The following is a 25998-nucleotide window of genomic DNA, read 5'->3' as shown; positions in this document are numbered from 1 at the left end:
TGTGATTGCTTTTTGTTTCCCTATACGCTTCTGTGATCACTGCCCTTACTCATATACATTTCTAGCACATCAACACAGCTTTATTGAGGTATAATTGATACACAAATGTCTACATATATTGAATACACACAATGTGATGAGTTTGTGTGTATGCAAATACCATTATATACCATGGTAATCTTAATACCAATGGTAATCTTAATACCATTACCGTAATTGAGGTAATAGACACATTCTAAAACTCCCATAGCTTTCTTCTGTCATTTTTTTCATGGTAAGAACACTTAATATGAGATCTACCCTCATAACAAATTTTGAAGTTCACAGTACTGTGTTGTTAAGTATAGGCTCTATGTGTACAGCAGATATCTAAAACTTAATTCATCTAGCATAACTGAAACTGTATATCCATTGAACAAAAACTGTCCCTTCCCCCATCTTCCAAGCCCTGACAGCCACTATTATATTCTCTGCTTCTATGAAGGTGACTATTATACACACTTCGTATGAGTGGAATCATGAAGTATTTGTACTTCTGCAACTGGCTTATTTTGTTTGGCGTAGTGCTCTCCAGGTTGACCTATATTGTTGCAAATGACAGAATTTTCTTCTTTTCAAAGGCTAAATAATATTCCATTGTATGCATACACCACATTTTCTTTATCCATTCATCTGCTGATAAATACTGGGGTTGTTTTCTTGTCTACCTATTTTGAATAAAGCTACAATAAGCATGAGAGTACAGCTATGCTATCTCTTTGAGATTTTGATTTCAATACTTTTGGATACATACTCAGAAGTCAGATTATTGCATCATAGGTTAGAGTTAGGGTTGAGTCAGGATGTCAGATTCATTAATTGAATGAGGTAGAAAAGACAGCCATTATTTCTCACACTTCACAGTTGCGAAAGTTGTATGACTTAGTTATGATATGAACAATATCGTAGACTTCAACTCTAAATGTTTTCTTAGAAAAAGAAAACAGGAGAGTTTCAAGATGTAATTGATTTCCAAATTAGTCTTTTGCATGGATTTCTTTTTTATAATATGCCATTCCCTTTCTTGATATAAGCACATATTTGGATTTTTATATGCAGTCAATTTGTTCTTAACACGAATAGTGCCAAACTCAGGATAATTAGCATGTTTATTAACATTTCTTCTACCTCCTTGAAGGTAGCTTCTTACTGATGTCAGGATACCTTCTCTTTACTGCTGCTTAATAAGAGCTATTTGGCTCATTCTTTGTGTGTGTAAAAAAACTACAAGCTAAATCAGTTATTTTTTTAATAGATAAGAATTATTATTTGCTTCTCTGAAAATGTCTTCAAGCTTGTATCTATGATGATTTTTAACATAATGACTTTGGACATCAATCATTGAAGATTGACAGACATCTTTTCTAAATGTTTTAAAAGATTTTATTCTAATAAACCCATATAATTTCTTAATTTTAATACTCATTATTTTGTTCTTTCTCTTCTTCCTTTTTAAAATATTACTTTATATGACCCTTGCAGTTTGTACATAGTTGAATCCATTTGAAATAATATAATTAAAAACATATAGTCTTATTCATCTATAAATGAATATTTTTGGGCCCATGTAATTATAATGAAGTTTATGAGCCAATTGCAATGATAACTTATAGTGAAGGACTGACTAATAAATAAAAGTGGACAGTTCAAGTCCAATATTTCTTTATTAATTTCCTATCTGGTTGATCTATTCATTGTTGAAAGTGGGTTATTGAAGTCCCCTGCTATTATTGCATCTCTATGCATTTTTTCCCACAAGTCCATTAATATTTGCTTTGTATATTTTGATACTCCAATGTTGGGTACATATATATTAACAGTTGTTATATACTTGATACATTGATGCCTTTATCATTAAATAATGAACTTATTTGTCTCTTGTGACAGTTTTTGACTTGAAATCTATTTTATCTGATGTAAATATAGCCACCCCTGCTCTGTTTTGGCGACTGTTTGCATGGAATATCTTCCATTCTTTAACTTTCAGCCCATGTGTGTTCTTAAAACTAAAATGGTCCTTAGAGGTAGAATATAGTGGGATCTTGTTTTTTTAATATCCATTCAGCCACCTTGTCTTTTGATTGGATAGTTTAATCCACTTACGTTTAAGGATATTGATAGGTAAAGACTTATTCTTGCCCTTTTGTTCATTGTTTCCTGGTTGTTTTGTAGGTCCTTTTTTTTTTCTTCTTTTCTTGTGACTCACTGTAAGTTACTTACTGTAGCTATGGTTATTTTTGACCATTTTGACTTTTAACCTTCATACTAGAGATTTGGAAGATTTACATACTACTACTATAGTAATGGAATATTCTGCCTTTGACTTTGTATTTACTTCTACCAGTGAGTTTTATACTTTCATATATTTTCATTTTGGTAGTTATTATCCTTTCATTTCCAGTTGAAGAGCTCCATTAAGCATTTCCTATATGATGGTCTAGTGGTGATGACATCATGATCAATGGGGAACAACTGAAGACTTTACCAGTAAGATCCAGCACAAGGCAGGGATGCCTGTTCTTACCACTTCTATTCAATATAGCACTGGAAGTACTAGCAAAGGCAGTCAGACAAGAAAAATAATTAAAAGGCATTTAAAACAGAAAGAAAGAAGTAAAATTATCTGTTTGTAGATGACACAATTCTATATGTAAAAAAAGCCAAAGATTCTACAAAAACCTTGTTAGAACTAATAAACAAATTTAGTAAAGTGGCAGGTTGCAAAATCAACTACAAAAATTGGCAACATTTCTATATGCAAATAATGACCTAGCTGAAAAAGAAATCAAGAAAAAAACTCACAATTGTTACAAAAATACATAGGAATGAATTTAGCTAGGTAAAATATCTGTACACAGAAAACTATAAAGCATAGATGAAAGAAATCAGATGGCTCTGGGTATACCACCAATAAGTTAGCCCTGCTCCACAAGGAACAGTGAAAGAAAAAAAAAAAGAAAGAAAGAATTGAAGAAGACACAAATAAATGGAAATATATCCTATGTTCATGGGTTATAAGAATTAATATTGTTAAAATGTACATACTACCCAAAGCAATATACATAGTCAAAGCAATTGCTATCTAAATTCCAATGACATTTTTTAAAGAAATAGAGAAAGCAATCCTCAAATTCATGTGAAACTGTAGAAAAAACTGAAATAGACAAAAATCTATACTGAGAAAAAACAAAGTTGGAGGCATCACACTTCCTGATTTAAAATTATATTACAAATGTCTAGTAATTATAACAATGTGGTACTGGCATAAAAAAGAAACATGGAGCAGTAGAACAGAACAGAGAGCCCAGAAAGAAATCCAAACATATATGGTCAACTAATTTTCAGCAAGGGTGCCAAGAGGCCACAATGGGAAATTAGTAGTCTTTTCAATATATAGTGCTGGGAAAACTGGATTTCCACATGCAAAAGGATAAAATTAGGACCCTATTTTCCACCCACACAAAAAATCAACTCAAAATGGATAAAACACCTAACTGTGAGACCTGAAACCATAAAACATGTTGATGAGAACATACAGGAAAAATACCTTGACACTGGCCTTGGCAATGACTTTTTGGATATAACACCAGAAGCTTGGACTACAAAAGCAAAAATAAATAAGTAGGATTACATCACACTAAAACGTTTCTGTACAACAAGGGAAACAATCAACAAAATGAAAAGGCAACCTATAGACTGGGAAATATATTTGCAAACCACATGTATGTAAGAACTCTTACAACTCAATAGCAGAAAATAAATTACCCTGTTAAAAAGTGAGCAAGAGACCTGAGCAGAAATTTCTCCAGATAAAACATAAAAATAACCATCAGGTATATGAAAAGGTGTTCAAATCACTAATCATCAGGGAAATGCAAATTAAAGTCATTATGAGATATCACCTCACACCTGTTAGGAAGGCTATTATCAAAAAGACAAGATATAATAAATATTGATGAGGGTGTGGAGAAAAGAGAATGCTGGTATACTATTGGTGGGAATGTAGTTTGGTGCAGCCATTATGGAAAACAATATGGAGATTTATTAAAAAATTAAAAATAGTACTGCTGTGTGACCCGGTATCCCTCTACTGGGTAAATACCCACAGGTGATGAATTTATCACCTCCTACAGATATCTTCACTCCCATGTTTGTTGCAGTATTATTCACAATAGGCAAGATATGGAAGCCACCGAAGTATCCATTGATGGATGAATTGATAAAGAAAATGTAGTATGTATATGCAATGGAATATTATTCAACCTTTAAAAAGAAAGAGAGCCTGCCATTTGCCACAGCATGGATGAACCTTGAGGACATTATACTAAGTGAAATAAGCCAGACACATAAATAATCTATTACTTGATCTCACTTATATGTAGAATCTTTTTAAAAAGTCAAATATACAAAGATAGAGAATAAAACAGTTGTGGGGAGGTGGAGTAGAATGGGAGGAAATGAGTACATGTAGGTCAAAAGGTAGAAGGTAGCACACATGTAGGATGAACATTTTTAGAGATCTAATGTATATATGAAGACTATAGCTAATAATATTATATTGTCATATCTCAGAGATTGTGTTGGTTTGGTACCAGACCACCATAATAGAGCCAATGTTGTAATAGAGTCACCCATTTTTTGGTTTCCCAGTGCATATAAAAGTTATGTTCACATTATGCCTAGTCTATTATGTGTGCAATAACATTATGTCTAGAAAAACAATGCATATATCTTAATTTACAAATACTTTATTGTTAAAATGTGCTAATGATCATCTGAGCCTTCAGCGAGTTGTAATCTTTTTGCTGGTGGACAGTCCTGCCTTGATGTTGACAGATGCAGACTCATCAGGTTGGTGGTTGCTGAAGGGTGGAATAGAGGTGGCAATTTCTTAAACTAAGATGATGACGAAATTTGCTGCATCAACTGACTCTTCCTTTCATGAAATATTTCTCTATGGCATGTGATGCTGACTGATAGCATTTTAGCCACAGTAGAACTTCTTTCAAAATTGGAGTCAGTCCTCTCAAACTCTTGCCACTGTCTGATCAACGGAGTTTATGAACTGTTATAAATCCTTTGTTGTCATTTCAACAATTGTTCATAGCGTCTTCACTAAGAGTAGATTCCGTCTCAAGAAACCACTTTATTTGCTCATCCATAAGAAGCAACTTCTCACTGGTTGGTTTTATAGTGAGATTGCAGCAAGTCATCCACATTTTCAGACTCCACTTCTAATTCTAGTTGTCTGGCTATTTCTACATCTGCAATTACTTCCTCCACTGAAGTCTGAAGCTCCCAAAATCATCCATGAGGGTTGGAATCAACTTCTGCCAAACTCCTGTTAATATTAATATTTTGGCTTTCTCACATCTGACATGAATCACAAGTGTTCTGAATGGCATCTAGAATTCTGAATGTTCTCCAGAAGATTTCCCATTTACTTTGCCTAGATCCTTTAGATGAATCAGTATCTATGACAGCTATAGCCTTACAAAATATATTTCTTGAGTAATAAGACTTGAAAGTCAACATTACTCCTTGATCCATGGGCTGCAGGATGGATGTTGTGTTAGCAGGCATGAAAACAACATTTATCCTGTACATCTTCATTAGAGCTCTTGAGTGACCAGATGCATTGTCAATGAGCAGTCATATTTTCAAACGAATCTTTTTTTCTGAGCAGTTGGTCTCAACAGTAGGCTTAAAATATTCAGTAAAGCATGCTATAAACAGATGCACTGTCATCCAGGCTTTGTTCTTCCATTTATAGAGCAAAGGCAGAGTAGATTTAGCATAATTCTTAAGATTCTAGGGCTTTGGGAGTAATCAAGGAGTAGTGGCTTCAACTAAAGTCAGCAGCTGCATTAGGCCCTAACGAGTTAGCCTATCCTTTAAAGTTTTGAAGCCAGTGTTTGACTTCTCTCTTTCTGTGAAAGTCCCAGATGGCATCTTCTTTTAATAGCAGGCTGTTTCATCTGCATTAAAAATCTGTTGTCTAGTCTAGTCACCTTCATCAGTTATTTTAGCAGATCTTCTGCATAACATGCTGCAGCTCCTACATCAGTACTTGCTGTTTCAGCTTGCATTTTGATGTTGTGGACATGGTTCCTTTTCTTAAACTTTATAAACCAATCTCTGCTAGCTTCACACTTTTCTTCTGCAGCTTCCTCTCCTCTCTTAGCCTTTACAGAATTGGAGATAGTTAGGGCTTTGCTCTGGATTTGGCTTTGGCTTAAGGGAATGTTGTGGCTGGTTTGATTTTCTATCCAGGCCAATAAAACTTTCTCCTTATCAGCAGTAAGTCTGTTTCATTTCCTTATCATTCATGTGTTCCCTGGAGTAGCACTTGTAACTTCCTTCAAGAACTTTTACTGTGCATTCACAACTTGGCTAGCTGTTTGGTGCAAGAGGCCTAGCTTTTAGCCTCTTTTAGCTTTTGACATGCCTTCCTCACTAAGCTTAATTATTTCTATCTTTGGACTTGAAGTGAGAGATTTGTGATTCTTCCTTTTGCTAGAACACTTAGAAGCCATTTTAAGGTTGCTGATTGGCCTAATTTTGATATTATTGTGTCTCAGAAAACAGGGAGGCCCAAGGAGAGGAAGAGGGAGTTGGGGGATGATGGATCAGTGGAGTACTTAAAGCACACACAATATGTATTGATTAGGTTTGCCATCTTATGCGGGTGTGGTTTGTAGTGGCCCCAAACAATTACAACAATAACATGAAAGATTACTGATCACAGATTTCCATAACAGATATAATAATAATGAAAAAATTAGAAATATTGTGAGAATTACCAAAATGAGACACAAAATGATCACGTGCTGTTGGAAATATGATGCTGATAGGCTTGTTTGACACTGAGTTGCCACAAACCTTCAATTTGTAAAAAACATAATATCTGCCAAGTGCAATAGGGTAAAGCACAATAAAATGAGGGTTATGCCTGTTTGTAATACAAATTTTTGTTAAATAGGTAGATTTTAGCTGCTTTCGTCTCATGATAAAAAATATGTAAGATGATAGACATGTTAATTTGCTTTACTATAGTGATTCACTATAGTGATTTTACTGTCTTTATGTATTCCATAATGTTACATGTTAAATCTCAAGTATATAAAATAAAACTTACTAAAAAAAGAAGTGAATACATGGATGAAGATCGTTGTATAGAAAAATCTTCAAATAGAGCCACTATCACACTCCTAAACTCACAGAAAACTACCTAAGTAAAATTCAGATGATATTTTGTTTGGGACCTGTTGGATATATTAGTTAGCAGTTCTCACTGATGAATACCTATGATAATTTTTATTTATGTATTTATTTTTCCGAGACTGAGTCTCGCACTGTCACCCAGGCTGGAGGGCAGTGGCGTGATCTCAGCTCACTGCAACCTCCTCCTCCTGGGTTCAAGCCATTCTCCTGCCTCAGCCTCCCGAGTAGCTGGGATTACAGGCGCCCACCACTGTGCCTGGCTAATTTTTGTATTTTTAGTAGAAATGGGGTTTCACCATGTTGGCCAGGCTGGTCTCGAACTCCTGACCTCATGATCTGCCCACCTCGGCCTCTCAAAGTGCTGGGATTACAGGCATGAGCTACCGTGCCCTGCCTAACTGTGGTAATTTTTATGCATTTATTTTATTTATGTTATTAACTCACCAAATAATGTGTCTCACATTTGAAAAAATAAATCTGGCTATAAAATCAGCCCCTTAGGGGACCATAATCCCTAAGCATACCATAGTCTGTATTACTTCTTTAATTATGTTGTAACTCTGTCTCTGTTTTGCCTTAAATGTTCCGGTTTCTTACTATATGAGTCTTTAACACTTATTTCTGTTTTACAATCCTTTTTCGTGTAGTTTAACAGTGAAATACTTCATAAGACTTGATGAAAAGAACTGAGAAAATATAAATAGACCAAACAACAACTTTCATGTTTAGCACAAGCTTTCTACTAATTTTAGTATTTGAGGGGAGGTTAGTTATCTCTAGCTCTAAAATGTTTATAGCAGAGACTACTTGTACCCAGCAGGAGCTGACCTAAAAACCAGCATCAAATGTTCTGTAGTCAAGAAGATGAACAGGAGTTCCTAGCCCTCAAAGTGTGTAAAATCTTTTGTACAATAAAGAAAAGTGTTTCTTCATTAGTTATTCCATGCATATTAGATGCATGCACGTTGGATATTCCATGCCTAACCCCACATTTTCACAGCCTATGATTTCTGAGATGACTTACAGTAAATGTGCATAATATGCTTGAAGAAGGACATTAACCAACTTTAGTTTGGCTGGTAAACTAATTAATTTTTTAAAAAGATGACCGTAGTTCCAGAAATGCGGTAAAAGTTTGTTGTGAATTGATTGCTTAATAGGTGACGTAGAAAGCCAACAAAGTAAACACACTTTGAAATGGTTGATTAGCTTAATATCTAGTTTACATATTGCATATCCTAATGAAAATTCTATGTAATGAAACAATTAGTATTGCTTATTACGTAAAGTGAATTCTGATGTTGGGGGCAGAATTATCTACTTTTGTTAATTTTGCTATGCTTTTCTAAACATTTTTGGGAGAGGAACAGGAAATAAAGTTTATCATGAGTTCATATTCTAGTTTATTGCTATTCTCACTATATCATAGACTTTTTATTTTCCCATGATACCAAAAACATAATAATTTAATGTAATAATTTAAATTTAAAAATTTTAGGCAGAAATAGTGTAAGAATTTTTAATTTCATCAGTTAAGTTAAATAAAATATATAACAGATATTTGAATGATTCTTTAATTAAAAATGACCCGTACTAGTAAGAAGAAATTACCTTTATATTTTGAGTACCTTTAACCTGTTGAAAATGCACTTAATAATCAATGAATATTTATTTATGATCTATAAATCTATGTATATATTTTATGAATTCAGTTTTATTAAGAAGTATAATGAAAGACATTGGTGAAAATGGTTTGCTGTTTTTTAATATAGAAAAATTTGGAAAACATAGAGTAGGAAGAAAAAGACACATAAACATACCACTTAAATCCAGTTGCTATTATTATTTAAATGCATTTTATTTTAGTCTTGTATCCTTTTAGACTTTTAGCTCAATTTGTATCAATTGATAAATTTATATAACATAGTATATTATATGATATGGTTTGGCTGTCTCTTCACCTAAATCTCACCTTGAACTGTAATAATCCCTACATGTCAAGGGCAGAGCCAGGTGGAAATAATTGAATAATGGGGGCAGTTTCCCCCATACTGTTCTCCTGGTAGTGAACAAATCTCTTGAGATCTGATGGCTTTATAAATGGGAGTTCCCCTGTACAAGCTTTCTTGCCTGCCACCATGTAAGACATGGCTTTGCTCCTCATTTGCCTTTGGCCATGATTGTGAGGTCTCTCCAGTCATGTAGAACTGTGAGTCGATTAAACCTCTTTTCTATATAAATTACCCAGTCTTGGATGTCTTCATTCTTTATTAGCAGTGTGAGAACAGACTAATAAACTATATATAATAGCATATAGTTATAAAATACGTTATACTTTGGTTCCATCAAGAGAATTGTCTTAAGAAAAGAAGATAAAGTGGATTTCTAAACTGACAATTCTTTTACTCTTGGCACCTCAGTTTCATTTTTATATATTTTGTTATAGCTGTAAATATATTCATATTATTCTTTATATATTTATTTCTTAATTAACATTGTAAGTTAAGAATTTTTTGCATATTGTCTCAAAAGCTGTTTTAATTCTTTGGACATTGATATTTTACACATATTTTTGCAATTGCCATAGCTATTGGACATATAGTGTTTAAATAAAAATCTAGGGTTATCATTAATAACACTGTAATGAATATTACATGCAGTGGTTCTAATGTTTTGATTCTCAGACATGAAAATACTGAGTCAAAAGCATTGATTATTATTAAGTGTACTATATATGAAAACCAAATAGCTGTAAAGTAATGAGCACTTATAAATGGTTAAGAGGTTATAATTGACAATTTAAGAAAATGATACAGAAATGAGCCATAGAGAAGAGTGACCTTTTTTCTATCTCTTGAAGGAAAAATCTGGTATGGAAAGAGTAAGAATAAAAAGGAAAAGAAATAAGAGGTAGATCAAAGCAGCCCTTTAAAAGCTTGGCTTTTTTTTTTTTTTTTGGTACCATCAGGAACTGTGGTAATGTAACAGTTGTTGATCTTTTCTGTTTACAAAGTATTACACATAAATTATAAGACAAAATGAAAACCATACATTGTTCCATAATGCAGAGAGGACCTACCTTTTTGATGCATTTACTTCTGCCCTTTGTGTGCATGTATGTATGTATGTTTGGGGGTGGGGAGATGGGGTACATAAAATGAGATTATACTGTATGTATGGTTTGATATCCTGCTTTTACTGTTTTATATAACCTTATATAACCTCCATGTCCCTTGTAAAATTTATGATACCTTTTGTCTGCATACTATTTCATTATTTATTGACATTTATTTCTAATTTTTTATGATTATAAATTTCACTTCAGTGAGCATTTTTATAAATAAATTTGGTACTTCTTGTTATGCAATTTGAATAAATGCCTATAATTGGGATTACTAGTTTGAAGAGAATACCACGTACAGAGTTCTGAAATTCATCTGTATAAAAGGAGGTAGAGTTTCTATAACTGCAGTCTCCCTTAGGTTATTACGATGCTGTATAACCCTAGAGACTTTGTTTGGATACCAGGTCTCTAATCTCCCTTCCTTGGGCAAATAAATGGGTATTAGATGGTTAATTCGCTCATTAGTGTCATGAACTAAAAGGAATTTTTGGAGGGTCCAGAAACAAATGAATTGCTTAAGATTAATTAAATATTCATTATAGTTGTTTTATGCTGGTCACATGATCATGTGGTGGTTTTAATCACCTCTTCAGTCATATGCATGTTTTCTCTTTCTACCCTGAAGTCCCTCTTAAGCTTGAAATCAAGCCCCATGTTTCTCTCAGAACTTCCCAACTACCTAGGTGAGCAAAGAATCTGTAATCTCACTCACTCAACCTCTCTGTTTCTGTCTTGTCATTGTCTTTGTCTCTCTCTCATTTCTGTGGTTACACATTTTCTTTTCTCTCTGGTTGTCTGGCTGGCCTGAAGGGTGATGCAAGTTCTTTCTTCTTTTTTTTTTTTTCCTATTAGTTCTGATTTTAATCTGCATGTTGACGGCAGATAGTTGCTCACCTCTGTGGTTTGAGTGCAAAAAGAATAAATCATTAACAGAGTGTCTCTAGGAAGATGTTTCCCTCCTGGATATACTCCCCCTGTCTTTTTCACTTTAGAACTTTTCCTTTCACGCAGAAGTTGAACAAAGAATGCAGTTGACTACACTTCAGAAACCAGGGACTTTTATGGAACTGCCTCGGCAGAAAGGCCTTTGGGATCTTTAACCTTAGACTCTTTCTCGTTCTTTTTATTTGGGCAACTAAGTACTTGATTTCAAATGATAAATGGTTGAGTTCAGGCCACCAGTGGGTAGTGCTCTGAAGTGAATAGGTGATTTCTGTGCGATTTCTAGAATGTTTAAAAGCCGTCTACATTTGATGATAGTGTAGCACTTTTTATAGAACTGTTCATGGGATAACACATTTGAGTCTCCATGTTTTACTCAAGCTGGGTCCTTCAGCTTTGTCATTGTGGATGGGGAGCTCTTGGGCTGGACTCTGAGAACCTGTATAAGGTTGGCTAGGTAGAGAGGGAAGGGCATTCTTGGGGAACTAAGTTGTGGCAAGTTTTAATCAGCTTAGGGCACAATTCATAGTTACTAAATAATGTGTTTTTAATATACGTTGGATCAGCCCTAGATTTATTTACAGCAGATCCTTCTGTGTTGCATTTTATTATCTTTACCAGAAGGCAAGGATGAAACTAAGTAGTCACCTTTGCTCCTTCTAGTCAAAATAGGAAAAGTTAAGGTGGCAGAAAATAATGAAATTATTTGTTAAAATGAGGTGTTTGGCTTCTCTGTTGGATCCATTTTTTCATGTCACTCCAGATTTTCATCAATAACCGAATTCAGGGTGATGTTCCATATTATATGAAAGCATTGTATATTGTTATGTGTTTATAGATGCGGTTATACCCTCAGCTCTAAATTATGCTAGAAGGTCAATACTGTATATGAAACTGAATAACAAGAGTGATTACAATAAGAACAGCGGTAGATACTTGAATATGTATCTTATACTGTTTTCTAGGGAAGGGTGATGTATTTGGAGACATATTCTGGAAGGAAACCACCCTTGCCCATGCATGTGCGAACGTCCGAGCACTGACGTACTGTGACCTACACATCATCAAGCGGGAAGCCTTGCTCAAAGTCCTGGACTTTTATACAGCTTTTGCAAACTCCTTCTCAAGGAATCTCACTCTTACTTGCAATCTAAGGAAACGGGTATGTTGTCTGGGTCTGCTTTTTCTTATTAGTGTCCAGAGTATTAATTAATTCAGCTCTATTAGCTGAAGAGTAGAAAAGATACTTTGTTTTGTAGCACTAAATTCCCATCAATGTAAAGTGGCATAATTTTCCTTCCCTTTATTTATATTTTGTTAACTTTTTAAGGGAAAAAACACCCTGTTTCTATGAGTAAAGACTTGAATCTTTACCATTTAATATACAAAATGAAAAACAGACTTGAAGAGAAACAAGCTGTGAACTCTCCTATGATGTCGTTGGTTCTTGGAGTTTATAACACTGCCATAAAATCAATTCCAGTGTCTTTTACCTTATTAAATGGGCATTTTAAAAGCTGGTAAAGTTAATCAAGCTGGGTGCCTATTTTACATTCTCAGCTCTCTTTAGGCACTTCTCATTTCATAATTAATTCACAAAGTTTACTCTTTCAAAGAATGCTATCTCAAAAATTAATTAGTCACATTGACACATCCTACAAATATGGATAGGAATCCTTTATGTTACACTGCTGCTGCACATTTAACCTTCATTGCCACTTTTTAACTGATGAGTGTGACACAAATTTAATTTGCATGAAGAAATCTCCTACTTCTGGTTTCTAGGTCATTGGGCATTGGGTAGGGCTTTTTTATTGCCAAGAATGAAATACATGTTTGGATAACTGCACTTAAGTGATTTTTATCTAAAATGATTGCCTGTCGGTGGTGAAATATTTTGAAATAACAGTCATTCCTTTCCATAACCTGCATAAAGGAAACCTTCTCTGTAGTTAACAGGGAGGGAAGAAATCAAGCAAAGGGAAAAATTAATGTCTATACTGTAGCAATGTAGAAATGAATGTAATTAAGTCAATGTAATTCCTACTTAGGGTTCCAAGAAAGGATGAGATTAGCAGGAGTAGTGTTTGTCCTGGCTGTATCACATTTATTTGATCTATACTTGAACATCATTTTCAGTTCATACTTTTGTTATCAAATAGATGGAGCATCCAGAAACTGTGAGACAGAATTAAATAGCTGTAGAGAACATACAGGCTTAAGTACAGGTACTTATGCTCAATAGATCTATAGTTAAATGTGAATAGTATGTCAAACACAAATAGTTGAAAGTGAAGGCAGATGAATGTGGAAGAGGGATGCTAAATATTAACTAAATGTGGAAGTTTCTTACTTACGTGTTAGGGAGCTCAGAGTCTCTTTCAGTATTAAGCAGGAATGTCTCCTTTGGTCTATGCTCTGCCTTCTGCAATGACAAATTTCCCTTCAACAAGGCAACCTGTTAGGTAGTTGACTTTTGTGGTATGGTTGGTCCTTGAATAACACAGATTTGAACAACAAGGGTCCACTTACACACCAATCTTTTTTGACCAAATGCAGATGAAAAATACAGTATTTGTATTATTTGAAACGTGCATATACCAAGAGCCGACTTTTCCTGTATATGGGTTCCACAGGGTGTACAGCAGGACTTCAGTATGTGAGGATCTGGGTATGTGAGGGGATCCTGGAACCAGTCTCCCTCATATACCAAGGGAAGACTGTATTCTTAAATAGTGCAAGATTACTGAAAACTCCTGTCCAACATCTGTACATTTCTCAGGACTTGATGTTTATAATATTCCTGTGAAAGAAAATGGGCAGCTATTTTGTCCTTCAAATCACATGAGAAAACTCAGGCCCAGAGGGATTAATGTCAAATAACCAACTGATACCTTTGCAATGCAAGTTGCCAAGGAGGGACAATGAAAACAGATCACCAGTGGAAAATATCTGTCACCTCTCTTTCTCTTACACACACACACACACACACACACACACACACACACATTCATTGGTTGTGACAGCTGAGTACACACAGGTGTGGCTACTTCTGATAGGAAGAGAAGCTAGAGACAGAAAACTGTTGTTGGTTTTTGTAACGGGGCCCAGACACACTGTGCATGTCTCCATGGGTGCCAGTTTGCTGAGTAACATCAGGTGGCTTTCTTCCCTCACAATCTGTTTCCTGTTATAACTGGTGTCAGTTTTTATAATTGTAGCCTTTCTGCTCTTGATGCGTTGTCTCAATAACTTGGCAAATAGTGGGAAAAGGGTGTCATTCAGTGTCACTTTATTTTCTGAAAAACAATATTCTCATGAAAAAAATAAGTGGTGAGAAATATTATCTCATGATTAGTAATAGTAGCTACCATCTGAGAACATATTGTAAATAGCCAGGCACTTCAACATAGTTTACTTATAATATCTTGTTAAACATCAACAACCCACAAACAGAGCAGTATAATCTCCATTTCACCCATGAAGAGATTAAGGTTCTGAGATTGGAACAGCTAGTTGCCAGATAACTTAGGAGTCAGGGCCTGCATTTGCATTCATCTCTATGATTCTAAAACCTGTATTTTTTAAACTACCATGTTGTTTTAGCTTGTCAAAGTCGCTGATATTTTCTTTTCCACAATATTCCACAGAAACGCTGTCAGCAATTTATAGTTTCTTTTTCACTTATTCACTTTATTCCAATTGATCTATTAATGAAAACATTTTGTTCTTATTGCTATTATTGTAAAAATTATCGCAATGGACATTCGTTGTGAATTCTATAACCAAAACTATGTCTTTAGTATGCTATTGATATCTCATAGCTATCATAGCCATTGATTAAGGGTGTGTTCCTGCTAAGTAAGGGAGCAGATTTTGAATCCAAGTTGTCAGCCATGGTGTGGTACAGTTCTGGCCACACAGGTGTATCCAGTGGCTCAGAGGAGAGGTTTGTATAGCGTATGGCTTTCCATGGCTGCAATAAGGAGGGAAGTGAGCCTTCTTTAGCTGCTTGCCTTCATCTTCATTAAGGAAAAATAAGATGCTTACTGTGCAAATATAGCTCCTCCTACCCATCCTTAAGCCCCTCTATGTAAAAATTCTAGAGCTATAACTAGTAATTCCATCAAACAACTACAGCATGGGCTGGCAAACTTTTTCTGTCAAGGACCAGATAATAAATAATTTTGAATTTGTGGGCCAATCTCAACCACTCAACTTTTCCACTGTAGTATGAAAGCAGCTGTTTTAGCTTGGGCCACCATAACAAAATATGATAGATTGGGTGCCTTAAGCAGAAAGAATTTATTTCTCACAGTTCTGGAGGCTGGGAAGTGTATGATCAAATTACTGGCCAATTTGGTTCCCTGGTGGTGGGGGTTCTCTTCCCGGCTTGCAAATATCCAAATTCTCACTGTGTTCCCACATAAGAGAGAGAAGGGGAGGTGGAGAGATAGCAGGGGGAGGAAGCAAGCTCACTGGTATCTTATAAGGGCACCAAGTCCCTCATGAGGGCCCCAACTGTTTTTGTTTTTGAGATGGAGCCTCGCTCTGTCACCCAGGCTGGAGTGCAGTGCCGTGATCTTGACTCACTGCAACATCTGCCTCCCAGGTTCAAGCGATTCACCTGCCTCAGCCTCCTGAGTAGCTGGGATTACAGGCACCTGCTACCACGCCTGGCTAATTTTTGTGTTTTCAGTAGAGACAGGGTTTCACCATGTTGGTCAGGCTGGTCTTGAACCCCTGACCTCGTGATCTGCCTGCCTCAGCCTCCCAAAGTGCTGGGATTACAGGTGTGAGCCACCGCACTGGCCCTAACTTTATGACCTCTTCTAAACCTGATTACCTCCCAAAGGCTCCATCTCCAAATACCATCACATTGGGGATAAGAGCTTCCACAGATGAATTTTGAGGGGGTAAAACTTAGTCAATAGCAAAGCTGTAGATAATACATAAAGAAATGAGCAAGATTGTGTTTCAATTACTTTATTTACAATCAGGTGACTGCCCAGGGGACTTAAGTGTGTTAATTGTTGAAAAAAGAGGACTGGAAGAAGTTAAATGGGGACAACAGTGGGCATATAAATAGAATCTCCCCACCTTTATTAGAAAGCAAGTATTTTCTACTTGCTGCCTATTCAGAGGGTTATGAGATGGAAAATGCCACAAATATCAATAAGAAGTAGCTACATAAAGCAGGCAGATAACATGAAAGAGTAATGAAGGATTTATAGTTACTGTGAAAATGGAGAGTTCATTTCACATGTGAACGAGACAGCTGTTACTCAGTCTGGTAGGACATTGCCTTGTGGGGATGCTGGGCTAGTGCTGCTTAGTCCTCATATTTTTTTTTTCTCCAAGAGGTCAGAAGCACATTTTTATGGGAAAACACATTTGTTTGGTAATAATTTGATTTGTTTTTAAAATTCTGTGGTCAAACAAAATAAGTCTGCTTGCTCTTGGTCCAACAGCTCATGATCTAAGTGGAATCAGTTAATGAACTCCTGGTCTCATGGGTCTAGAAACCTGAGATTTTTACCTGGGGCCTGTACATTTTGATGAAAAAAATTTTATCTATTTTCTAACTGACATTTAGCTTTTCCTTTAATTGGAAAGGTTGCTAGACAACTACAGTGTTATTAGAAGTACCAAAAGCAATTATATTAATGGGTATTTTCATATATAATATGTGCTGAAGATATCTTGAAATGCCATTTATGCTCATTACTATTTAACAATTATGATGGTTATTAGACCTGCTGCTAGACAGAAGCACATAGATTACTATACTGTAAATTGTTTGAAAATATTTTGATGACAGGATTTCAATATGTGTTTCCTTTGCAATCTTGTGTATTTTATTTTGTGCATTTAAAGCAATTCTATTGAGGAGAGGTACACAGGCTCCACCAGACTACTGGAGATTAAGATCCCATGTGTGAGAGTCAAAAGCTAAACTGAATTGAGCAAAAAGACCGATTGGGTTATTTTTCAATAATAAGAACACAATTCCATAGTTTCCAATAAGTTTAAACATATTCAGAAAAGGGATGAGAGAGAAGCAGAGGAAAGTTGACTCATTTGCTTACTTTATGTTTGTATTTATTTAACCAATTCAAGATGCTAATTCCTGGAATGACAAAATGGTATTCGTTAAATTGATGACCAGCTCTTAGGTATACATCAAAGAAGGTAAGCAACGCACCTTCTTTGACACACACATAAAAAGGTAACACAGGTGACACCTACATTTTAAAGGCTTATTAGACTTTTAAAATTAATATTACACTTCTTCTCATTTTGCCTATTTGTTGCACAATGATTTTTACCATTTGTGTAAAAAAGAGTTAACCTAGCAGATATGACTATTGTCCTTTGAAAGACTTGCTTATAAAGCTGGCTCTTGTGAACTTGATTTCAGGGGGACTCTTGCCACTAACTGATGAGTAACTCTGTGTGCCTTAACTGTCTATTCTAACAAGGTGGATTGATGCTGAATATCAACTTTCCTTCCTGAAGTGTGGAATTTTGGCATATGTCCAGCAGAAGATGCCTTTGTGACCATCTCCGGTACAAAACCAGAAGCACCAAGTCCTTAATGAACTTCCCTGTGATGCTCTTGCTTGTGCCTGGCTTCCCCCAGACTTTGCCCATGCCCCTTTTCCCTTCGCTAAATTTTCTTTGTATCTTATGCTCTCATAGCCATGAATATGATGATATGCAGAATTCTATGAATCTGCCTAGTGGATTGTCCGACCTTGGCATGGACTTGAGGACCACCAATGCACCATATATAAAGGTTGATAGGAAATCTGTGTCCTCAAAGGTCCTCAAATCAGCAGATATATTCGTAATTTTGTTGTAACCTTCTTTTTCCATAAAAGATGCTGAAACCTACAGACAGTATGTTTTATGAGTAAAAGAGAATGAACCATTTAAAAATAAGTGGTATATTTGTCCATAAGGCAGTCAAGCGAATTTCATTTCCTTGAAACTTAAAATATATGTTACATGAACACTGCTGGCTACAATAAGCATGCCTGAGATTTTAAATTATTTCTGAATATTTTCTTCACTTTCAAGATAGCAAGAACATATTTTCCTCCAGATTGACTATTTAAATAGGATGAGAGAAGAATTTTATTTGCTGTTTCTGTACGTCTTCTCGTGAGACACTTTGTTGAAGTGCGGCACAGAAAGTATTGGCTGGCTCACCATATAGCCATGCATCCATCTAGCCCCTATCCCATAACCATGGGGTTATGGACATAAAAGACCAGGTGCCTGCTCTCCAGGAGGCTCCGGTCTAGTGAGAGATCATGAGTTAGATAAGTGCTACGAGAGGGTTATTCTCAGTACACAGGGGGCATAAAGGAGATGAATTCAGTTTATCCAAGGGGAAGACACAGGGAAGGATTCCAGGAGGTGACAAGGACACTGGAGTTAGGATTTCATTTCAAATAGAGGAATATTCTAGAATAAGGAAGGGTCTTGTATATCACCAAGTTCATTTTATTTTCTTTAAAGATGAGAGAAATTCAGACCCAGGAAATTAAGTGATTGCCTAAGTTCACTTAGCTAGTTAGCAGTAGAGCTGAGACCGGAATCTAGTCCCTGGAATCTCATGCTGGTAATATTTCTATTATTTAACCTAGAATAAAAGCATTTCAAAGAAGATTGTCAGTAAGATCCAATACTTGATTGTGTTCATTTTTAATAGAGAAGGATAATATGTGGCATGAATTTGCATGTGATTCATAGATTAATTTTAGTTTTTCATATTGTGGTTCAGGATAAAACTAATAGTGAAGCCAAAACAAGACAAGCAATAAGCAGTGTTCAGAGTCAATGGACAGGACTCTCAATGTGGGCATGAACCAATATGTCTGGTGTGGCCACAGCATATCTGTCACCTGCATAGTAAAATATCTCATTTTAGTGAAAGCATTTAACTTTCATATGAGTATTGTTTGAGAAGTGTTACTGAATGCAGTAATATTGTCTTGCTAATAATACTGCATTCTGATATACTCTTTGTTAATATGTCAATACTGCTGTACTGGTTAGTATAAATACATAGAAAGATAAAAATTCTCACATTAAAAAAAACTGCTACTTTTTTTTTTTTTTGATGAGGGGGTGAAGTCTCGCTCTGTCTCCCAGGCTGGAGTGCAGTGGCACGATCTCGGCTCACTGCAACCTCCACCTCCCAGGTTCAAGCAATTCTCCTGCCTCAGCCTCCTGAGTAGCTGGGATTACAGGTGCACATCACCACGCCTGGCTAATTTTTGTATTTTTAGTAGAGACAGGGTTTCACCAAATTGGCCAGGCTGGTCTCAAACTCCTGACCTCAGGTGATCTGCCCTCCTCAGCTTCTTGAAATACTGGGATTACAGGCGTGAGCCACAGGGCCCGCTACTACTTTTTCACTTTTGTGTTTTAAGTTATTTTTTAAAAGATGTTAATACTTTTATATTAGAAGTTACAAAAAAATATTGACAAGCTTACCACCAAATGTGTACTAAATATATATACTAAAAATATTAGTTAATCAAAAAAAGGAAGGGAAGGAGAAAAAGAAAATACAAAATTGAATATTTTCATATAGAACTGGAAAAATCTGAGACTTGTTTGATAGGAGGTAGAGAATGTGGTTTTTTTTTGTTGTTGTTATTAGGGCTGAAAACTAACAAAAGATTACTATGCAGCCAATTCCAAAAATGCAAAAAAATAGAATGTAAACTGAATTTTGAAAAAGAAAAAAATCACTAAGATCGAACAATGTTAATACAGGCTAAAATTATATAATTGAGTGGGTTTCCCTTTTAAATACCATGTCTTATGTTATATCGGTGGGTATAAACCCTCTTGTGGTTTCAGATTGAGTGGTCATGGCCAGAGAAGTATTGTCTTTTCACTCCACGACTCTGCTTATTTTGTCACTGGTGTAATTAAAGCTTCTAAGCAAATGGCTCTAGAGTTCTAATACCTTTGCTGTTGTCATGGAGCGGAGCCCACTGGATGTTGATAAAAGTGATGTCAAACTGACATACTTTAGTTGTGGTCTCAAAGAAGTGCTTCCATTGTGGCTTCAGAGACTCATCTTCCTTTAGCTCCATAGTTTCTAGTTTAGACTCTTTTTTGAGGCAGAGGCTCGCTCTGTCACCCAGGCTGGAGTGCAGTGGTGCAATCTCAGCTCACTGTAAGCTCTGCTTCCCGGGTTCATGCCATTCTCCTGCCTCAGCCTCCCGAGTAGCTGGGACTACAGGCTCCCGCCACCACACCTGGCTAATTTTTTGTGTTTTTTAACAGAGACGGGGTTTCACCGTTTTAGCCAATATGGTCTTGGTCTCCTGACCTTGTGATCTGCCTGCCTCGGCCTCCCAAAGTTCTGGGATTACAGGCGTAAGCCACCATGCCTGGCCTAGACTCATTTTTATTAAACATCTCTATGCACAGGTTAATCTGGGACCTCTTGCCAATATTTCTTTAACCCTTGTATTAGTCTGCTTGGCTTACTATCACAAAATACCATAGACTGAGTAGTTTCAACAACAGAAATTTATTTTCTCACAGTTCTGGAGGTTAGAAGTCCAAAATCAAAGAGCAGTAGGGATGGTGTCTGGGGACGTCTCTCTCCTTGGGTTGCCACTGGCCACCTTCTCACCGTGTGCTCACACGGCATCCCTGCAGTGCCTGTGTTTGTAGAGAGTGAGAGAGCTCTCGAGTCTCTTCTTATAAAGACCCAAGTCCTATCGGATCAGAGCCTCATCATTATGACCTCATGTAACCTTGATGACTTTTTCAGAAGCCTTGTCTCCAAATGCAGCTCTACTAGATGTTAAGGCTTCCCCATATGAATTTGCGGGTGGGAGACATAAATCTTCAGTCTATAACAATGAAGTTTTATATTTAAGTGAAATATGAAGAAATGACTTTCAAAATATGTTAAAATCAAAACTTACAGCTGGAGTGTAACATTCCTGGGGATGGATGTGCGGCAGCAGCAGCAGCATTCAGTGTTGATTTTTATAACTCTGGGGCAGTGTATAATTATCAATACCAGCAAAATGTTCTCGCCCTCCTACAGTGATTTAAGAAGGATTGCTATTTAAACTTAGACAAATGTCCCCAGGCATGATCAGTTCAAATTGTCAAATGGAAAAACAGAACATAGAGGTACATGTAGATTCCCTTTCACCCTAAAAAGCCACTGTCCTTTTCTATAGATGGCACTGTTCTTGAGTAGAGATGAACTGAAGCCAGCTGGCAATGTTACGGAGAAGCATAGTCGCAATCCTGTATTTTGATGTTCCAGTGGTAAGAAATAGTGGTTTGGGTTCACTCTGGCATTAGCACAGGCTCAGAACTGAATAATGCTTTTCTTTCCAGAAAACGTTCTTATTATGGTGAATAATAAGCAGCAGCAGCACAGAATGTCATTTTTTTCTGTGAACAATGAAGCGTGTCAGTGGCAATGATCTTTTGTGGATGAAAAACGTACTGGAATTGGATATCAAACAGGACTAACGTATTTGCTTGGTGTACATGTGTCACAGATTGCATGTATTTCAGTAGCAATACGGGTATCTTTGAAGAAATGCTCTATGAATGGCAATGGGTATTCCAACTACTTTGTTTTCTTCACCCACCCTCCCCACAATGGTATATTAGCTAAACAAAATAGTAGAACCCATTTGTTCAACAAATCCATCAATTCTTGATCCTGTGGAAAAGACATTACGAAAATATTGTCCATACTTGGAACAAAAGATAATATGGTTTCCACAAAACTCTCAAATAGTATGTAGTATCTATGTTTACTTCTCTCGTAACACTGATTATGGTACTTTGGTTTCTTATTTACATCTCTATTTTTCAACTGAACAATGAGCTCCATACAGTAGGTATTTTCTGTAATATTTTATTGTCAATGGCCAGAATAGAGTCTGCTGTATAATTAAATGAATGACTGAAATGTTAATCTGTCATGCTGCCCAGCAGTTTTTATCATCACTGACCAGAATAATCACCATTATCTAAAACACACAATATCTTTGATAACTTTGGCAATAAGCCCTATGTAATAGGATTATGAAAATTACCATTATTAATTGGTGTTAAATCACGATTAGAGTTAACTCGCAGCTGCTGTTTCTAACCATTTGTGTCTGCAAATTCTGCACAGTCCTGCAGCAGCTTGTCTAGTGCATTCAGAGTAGTGCAGCAATTTTGATATCACTGTAGAGTGAATTGAGATCACCCGATGCCAGGGGCTGTGATTGTCAAGGTAGTGCCTTATTCCCATTCTGACGGACTTTGAAGAGAAAACGATTGCTCTGAGAACCCTGCGTGCCACATTTGAATCTGAGCAGAGTCTACTTATAACTCTCATTACCTCAATTGATCATCAGGACTGCAGATTCACTCTGACCCACTGGCTCTGCTGGCAATAGCTCTGCTTACATGTTATGGTTTGTAGAAATTTCACTCCCAAAATGACGTTGCTTGTCACTTCGCAGTTTACACACCACAGGCGTGATGGCGTTTGAGTTTGAAATCAACACTGTAAGACAAGTGAGTTAAGGGAGGTAAGGTGATTCGCTCATGGCCATACAGGTGATAACTGTTCTGAGCCTGCAACCTCCGTTTTTCAACTCCACGCTGGCTCACATTCCACTGATGGGGGTAGAAAGAGGCAGACCTTCAACAATTTCTGAAGTTTGTCATGTGCATTTAGATGAAGCAGAGACCTAATTATGGAGTCTTTTAAGCCCTTAAGCTGCTTCTATTTAGGGCTCTCTGTTGGTCTGCTTCCAGACGGAATAAAAACTTTTCCACATTTAGTCACCAGGACAGAGGTTCACAGATCTCTTGCTCTTGAATATGCCTCCAAAGCAGTTATTTAAGGACAGTTTCACAAGATTCAAAGTTGGGGCTGGATTCAGTAATTTACCAACATTTTGAACCATAGATTATACTGTCTGGTTTCTTGCCAGCTCTTCTTTTTAAAACCAGAGTTTATTTTTATTGCAAGAAAATACATATTTTAGTAGTAAACAAGAAGAAAATAAATAAGCCTTTAATAGATAGAAAAGTATTTAAGCAACGTAATGTAAAAAGACATTTTACAAATTATTTTTCTTGCAAATGTCTATTCAACAATCTATTTGAGACATTTGTTTTTATTTTAGGTCTGAGTCCTGCCTCACCATAATGTATCTCTAGAGCCGTCTTAGCTGGACGCTAGACTGTTTGTTTCTAAAATGTCTACTACTTATGAATTCTCAGCAATTAATATTTGATATGATTAATAAAAGATGTGCTCTATCACATCATTTTCATTTAAAGGAAAATACTCTTTTTGAATTAGAAAGCAAGGGTTCTTATTAATGTTAAGACTGAAATGTGTGTATTATTTTCTTCCTTAATGCCTTTTGGCATTGATTTAAACTTAGAATACATGCAAATTTTCTTATCCTAACTACTTAGGTCTTGTTTTACTTTTTCTTTGTTTTTACTTTTTTTTAAAATTTGTATAAATTTAAGGGGTTCGAGTGCAGTTTTGTTACATGAGTATATGGCTGAGTGGTAAAGTCTGGGTTTTTAGTGTAACCATGACCTGAGTAATATACATTGTGATAATTAAGTAATTTCTCATCCCTCACCCCCCTTCTACCCTGGCACCCTCCCAAGTCTCTAACGTCTATCATGCCACACTCTAGGTTCATGTACACACATTACTTAGCTACGAGTTATAAGTGAGAACCTGTGGTATTTGACTTTCTGTTTCTGCATTGTTTCACTTAGGATAATGGCCTTCGGTTCCATCTGTGTTGCTGCAAAAGACATTATTTTATTCTTTATAATGGCTGAATGGTATTCCATTGTGTGTATACATATCATATTTTGTTTTTCTTATTGTCTTTTATTTTAGGTGCGGGGGTACATGTACAGGTTTGTTACATGGGAAAATTGCATGTAATGGGACTTTGGTGTACAGATTATTATGTTACCCAGGTAATAAACATAGTACATGACAGCTAGTTTTACAATCCTCCTCCTCCATCCTCCAGTAGGTTCTGGTGTCTGTTGTTCCCTTCTTATTGTCCACGTGTACTCAATATTGAGTTCCTACTTATAAGTGAAAATATACAGTATTTGATTTTCTGTTTCTGCATTAATTCACTTAGGGTAATAGCCTCCAGCTGCATCTGCATTACTGCAAAGAACATGACTTTTTTTTTGTGGCTGTGTAGTATTCTAATGTGTGTATATACCACATTTTCCTTATCTAGTCTACCACTGATAAGCATTTAGGTTGATTCCATGTCTTTGCTATTGTGAGTAGTGTTGCAGTGAAAATATGCATGTATGTGTCTTTATGGTAGAAAGATATCTATTCCTTTGGATATATACTTAATAACGGGATTGCTGGGTCAAATGGCAGTTCTAAGTTTTTTGACAAATCTCCAAACTGCTTTCCACAATAGGTGAACTAATTTACATTCCTACCAACAACATATATGTGCTCCCTTCTCTCTGCAACCTCAACAGAATCTGTTGTTTTTTGACTTTTTAATAATAGCCATTCTGACTGGTATGAGACGGTATCTCATTGTAGTTTTGATTTGCATTTCTGTAATGATGATTGATGTTGAGCATTTTTACATATGCTTGCTGGCTGCATGTATGTCTTCTTTTCAAAAGTGTCTGTTCATGTCCTTTGCTCATTTAAAAAATATTTGTATGTTTTTAATTTTTTGTGGGTACATAGTAGGTGTATGTATTTATGGGGTACATGAGACGTTTTGATATAGACATGCAATGTGAAATAATCATACCATGGAGAATGGGGTATCCATCCCCTCAAGCATTTATCCTTTGTGTTATCAACAATCCAGTTACACTCTTTTAGTTATTTTAAAACGGACAATTAAGTTGTTATTGACTAGAGTCACCTTGTGCGATCAAATACTAGGTCTTATTTCTTTCTACTTTTTCGTACCCATTAACCATCCCCAAGAACCCCCACCCAGGCCCTACCACCCATCCCAGTCTCTGTTCACCATCCTTCTATTCCCTATAATCATGAGTTCAATTGTTTTGACTTTTTAGATCCCAGAAATAAATGAGAGCATGTCAAGTTTGTCTTTCTGTGCCTGGTTTACTTCACTTAACATAATGATCTCCAATTCCAACCATGGTTTTGCAAATGACAGGATCTCATTCTTTACCATGGCTGAATAGTACTCCGGTGTGCATACATACCACAGTTATATACCACAGTTTCTTTTTCCATTCATCTATTGATGAATGCTTAGGATGCTTCCAATTCTTAGCTATTGTAAACAGTGCTGCAAAAAACATAGGAGTGCAGACATCTCTTTGATATACTGATTTCCTTCCTTTTGGGTATATACCCAGCAGTGGGATTGCTGGATGATATGGTAGCTCTGTTTTTAGTTTTTTGAGGAACCTACAAATTTGTTATCCGTAGTGGTTGTACTAATTTACATTCTCACCCACAGTGCTCAAGATGCTCCTTTTTTCCACATCCTTGTCAGCATTTGCTATTGCTTGTCTTTTAATATAAGCCATTTTACCTGGGGTGATATCTCATTGTAGTTTTTATTTGCTCAAAGTGATATTGAGCACCTTTTCATATG

The 25998-nt window shown here is 36.1% G+C and overlaps 1 protein-coding gene across 2 annotated transcripts in view; it reads left to right on the top strand.

The window, feature by feature from the left end:
- The window catches only part of KCNH5 (potassium voltage-gated channel subfamily H member 5), a 347163-nt gene that overhangs the window by 252758 nt on the left and 68407 nt on the right, over positions 1-25998 (top strand). Inside the window, exon 10 of one of the 2 annotated variants that reach the window (XM_025392372.1) lies at positions 12295-12491. The exons of the other annotated variant lie outside the window; for it this stretch is intronic. Within the exon in view, the coding sequence (XP_025248157.1) occupies positions 12295-12491 (197 nt within the window). The remainder of the gene's footprint in view (positions 1-12294; positions 12492-25998) is intronic. 2 annotated transcript variants of the gene reach the window in all.

Source organism: Theropithecus gelada, chromosome 7b (genome assembly GCF_003255815.1).
Source record: "Theropithecus gelada isolate Dixy chromosome 7b, Tgel_1.0, whole genome shotgun sequence".
In the NCBI taxonomy this organism is placed as follows: Eukaryota; Metazoa; Chordata; class Mammalia; order Primates; family Cercopithecidae; genus Theropithecus; species Theropithecus gelada.
Note: the sequence above shows the minus strand (reverse complement) of the source record. Positions and strands in the feature narration are given on the sequence as shown.